The sequence below is a fragment of the Tupaia chinensis genome, unplaced genomic scaffold (assembly GCF_000334495.1).
Source record: "Tupaia chinensis unplaced genomic scaffold, TupChi_1.0 Scaffold144482_1, whole genome shotgun sequence".
Lineage (NCBI taxonomy): Eukaryota > Metazoa > Chordata > Mammalia > Scandentia > Tupaiidae > Tupaia > Tupaia belangeri.
The window spans coordinates 359,168-362,655 of NW_006204341.1; the positions used below are offsets into that span (position 1 = coordinate 359,168).

The window sequence follows — 3,488 nt, forward strand, 5'->3', positions numbered from 1 at the left end:
CTGCTGCCAGTTGTGACCGTCAGGAGAGGGAGACACACACGTGTGTGCATATATGAGTGCAGTTTCCCTTCTTCAAGGCCAAACAGCTGGGGCTTTCCCTCACTATTAAGAACCAGCAACCGTCAAACTCAAGGTTTGAAGATTTACAAAATAGATGGAATTCTCAGGGGTGCTTTGTCCCAGAGCATGTGGAATTTGAAAGCAAAAGCAGATGGGAGTCCAGGAGAAAGACAGCTTGGTGATGATGATTTTAATGATTAAATGGAAATCGAATGAGGGACCATTGAAGGGTGGAAAGAGCTGGGAAGCTGTCAGAGGGTTATAGAAAGAGAGAAAAGGAGAGTTTCAGAAAGTTTCTGTGAACCAGAGTAGCTTTCCTTAAGTAATAAGCCATAGGCAAGAGCCATAATGCTCTAAGAGCCCTGAAGCCCAAGGACAATAGATGTGTGTACCATCCTGATTAGTGATGGCAGGAGACACAGATGGCTGGTTAACCCGTTAGGTAATCAGGAAGGGCAGCCACCAGGGAATATGTGGCAGCTTCATGCAGCCAGACCAAGACAGGTGGCAGACAGCTTGAGCTGGGCTCTTTGTATTTGGTTTCTGACCTTATTTAAAATAACAGGAGTAAAATGCTTATTAGGCCTGAGCTTCATTTTTTTGTTTGTTTTTTAAGTGTTGATGAATAGGAGAGCTATGTCAGGAAGCTAAGTCTCAATCCTGCTTTCAATATTTTTTAAATTACTTTTTTATTTTACATTTTTTAATTTTACATTTAATTGTTATACAAGTTTACAGTGTTCAAGATGGTTTTCTCTAGCATGAATACAGTACAGATCAATCAAGCTTTTTTCTCCATTTCTTGTGACTCTTGCAGCCACGATTTGTCTCCACACAACATAAAGGAAAATGCTTGATGGTGACCAAGTTAGTTCATCCTTTAGGTGCACTAAATGCTCATCCTCAGAACTAAGTCACCTCTATGCTAAGCAGCACAGTAAACCTGGCTCTGTAAACGTGTGGAACTCATGGGCAGCCATGGCAAATGCAGATGTACTGGGAGGTAAATTCAGTAGGTGAACACACCTGTTGTAACTTGCTTTATTTATTGTTTGAAATACATAGAAAGGCTCTAGGAAATATTATCTATTAAAAGCTGACAGTAGAAAGGCTGATGCATAAGATAAGTCTCTAAACTATGTATTACTCCAGGCATTCTTTGATTTGTGGTTAATCCAATTTCATTGGCTGCTCAGTTATGCATTTAAGCAAAAACAATTTTAAGTGCTGCAAAATAAAACAGAAGTTGTTTTTGTTGTATGACTAAAAGAACCAGAATTCCAATCTAAACATGTCTTTCATATTAGGTACTTTTGACACAATATTAAAATGCCTTAGAAGAATGTATTATTTAACCTTTGTTCTCCTTTTAATAGAAGAAAAGGCAAAATGAGTTAGAAAGAGGTGCCTTGAGTAATAACTTAACAGGGTCCGTTTCAGACCAAAAACTCTGTGAGCCTATTCTAAAATTATTGTTCTTCCTAGGCTAGGAAAATGCTGAGAGGCAACAAGAAGGAACTAGAGGAAAAAATAAACTTGTTACTCCCGAACATCCACTCTGCTACTGCATGTGGGTAAAGTAGGTTTGATTGACAGGCATTTGTTCCTTCCAAGAAATAAGTTTGGGAACTTTTAGGTCAAACAAAGTTGAATAATTACCTTTGTTTCAAGTCTTCTCAGAATCTCTCATATGAGTAAGTGCATTGTGAAATTTTAACAACATATGTGACCCAGGCACAGTGGTTGTGCTGCTAAGATGCTGTGCTCCACAGTCTGGGACCACATGGGAGATCCAAGTTCTATTCCTGGTCCAACCTAAAAGCCATGTGGAACAATATGTACTTTAAATCCCAGTGATTCAGGGAGGCTGAGGCAAAAGGGTCATGAGGTTGAGGCTAACCTGGACAATTTAATGCGATACTATCTAAAAGTAAAATAATAAACTAAAATAAGTATATGTACAGTGTTTGAGAAACTCATAACTATTCCCTTGCCCTTTTTGTTACAGGGCAACTCTCTAGTTAGTGAGCTGAGAGACAAAGAATTTCAAAACTGTGAGGATGAGTCACCTGTTGTGTAATATTTAAACAGAAACTATTGGACCACCAGATGGTGTAACGGCTACATCACTGGACTCCCATGTAATCTACCGTGGTTCGAGTCCCAGACTTGATGCCTTAAACTCATACCTGGTGTGTGTGCATGTGTGCCCAAGATCCCAGGAGGAGAATGAAGGAGAAGGGATTGTGGCATGGCAATCCACCCTGGAGGGTGATTCTTTGCTTTCTGTCTCTCTGTCTCTGTCTTTCTGACGAGTGCCCAAGCCCTATAATAAAATCCTCTCAAAAAAACAAAAAAAAAGAAAGAAAGGAAAGAAACAGAAACTATGTATCCATTGAAAGCCAGGAAAGGCACAGAATTATGATAGGGAGATATCATAATAGTTCTAACTTAGTAACTTCCTGGACCAACATTTCTTGTAGTGAATGATATTAAATTATTAAATCTTGGGTAAAAAAAAGACTTTGTGGTCAAATGCATTTAGTTAGATTTTTTTTAAGGCACTTCATAGTATGTTTTTAAAGTCAAACATTTCTTAGGGTAGCCTCTTAGTTCATAAAAATTTTCCTTTTTTCAAGAACTGACCTGTCCATTTGGGCTGCTGTAGCATAATACCTTAGACAGAGTAATTTACAAACAACAGAAATTTCCTGCATTTCTGGAGGCTGCCAAGTCCAAGATCAAGGTGTCAACAGATTTGATGTATACTAAGGGCCTATTCCTTTGTGTAACCTCACATGGTGGAAGGGGCTAACTCCTTCTGTCCCCTGTTACAATGACACTAATCCCATTCAAGAATGTACTGCTCTCATGAATTAATTACTTCCCCAAATCTCCCACCTCTTAATACAATCACAATGGGAATTAGGCCTCAACACATACATTTTGAGGTGAACACAAACATTCAAACCATAACATGGCCTTTTTATTGAGAAATAAGTCCTTTACAGTCAAATATGTATGTTCTGATTCTCTGGCCATAACTGATTGGTCAAACAGTAAACTATTTGAACCTCAACACCCCAATTAGAATAATTGTCTTCAAACTTTAAGCTAAGAGATGCAGAATCTGAGCATTACTAGTGTCTGCATCACTTGACAGTATTGTAGAACTGGTTCTCAAGTCTGCTTCCACTTCATACTTAGGTGTAAAGGTATCCAAAAATACTGATTCTTGTGTCCTATCCAAAAATCTCAATATCAGAGTGTCTTGTAATTGATATACATGGAAAATGTTTAGTAATGATGGCTAGGAAGACTCATCATGCATTATGTGCCAGGCCCTACAGTTATTAACAAGATTTCCTGGAGAATTTTATGTACCCTAATCATCATTAGTCTAAGGAAATATATTTGGGAAGTTCTGG

At 38.4% G+C, this 3,488-nt stretch overlaps 1 protein-coding gene across 1 annotated transcript in view; it reads left to right on the top strand.

Annotated features, from left to right (window-relative positions):
* Positions 1-909: 909 nt before the first annotated feature.
* Positions 910-3,488, top strand: part of LOC102480410 (uncharacterized protein C3orf38 homolog) — a 6,505-nt gene continuing 3,926 nt past the window's right edge. The window contains exon 1 of the mRNA XM_006167125.3: positions 910-1,063. Within this exon, the coding sequence (XP_006167187.1) occupies positions 910-1,063 (154 nt within the window). The remainder of the gene's footprint in view (positions 1,064-3,488) is intronic.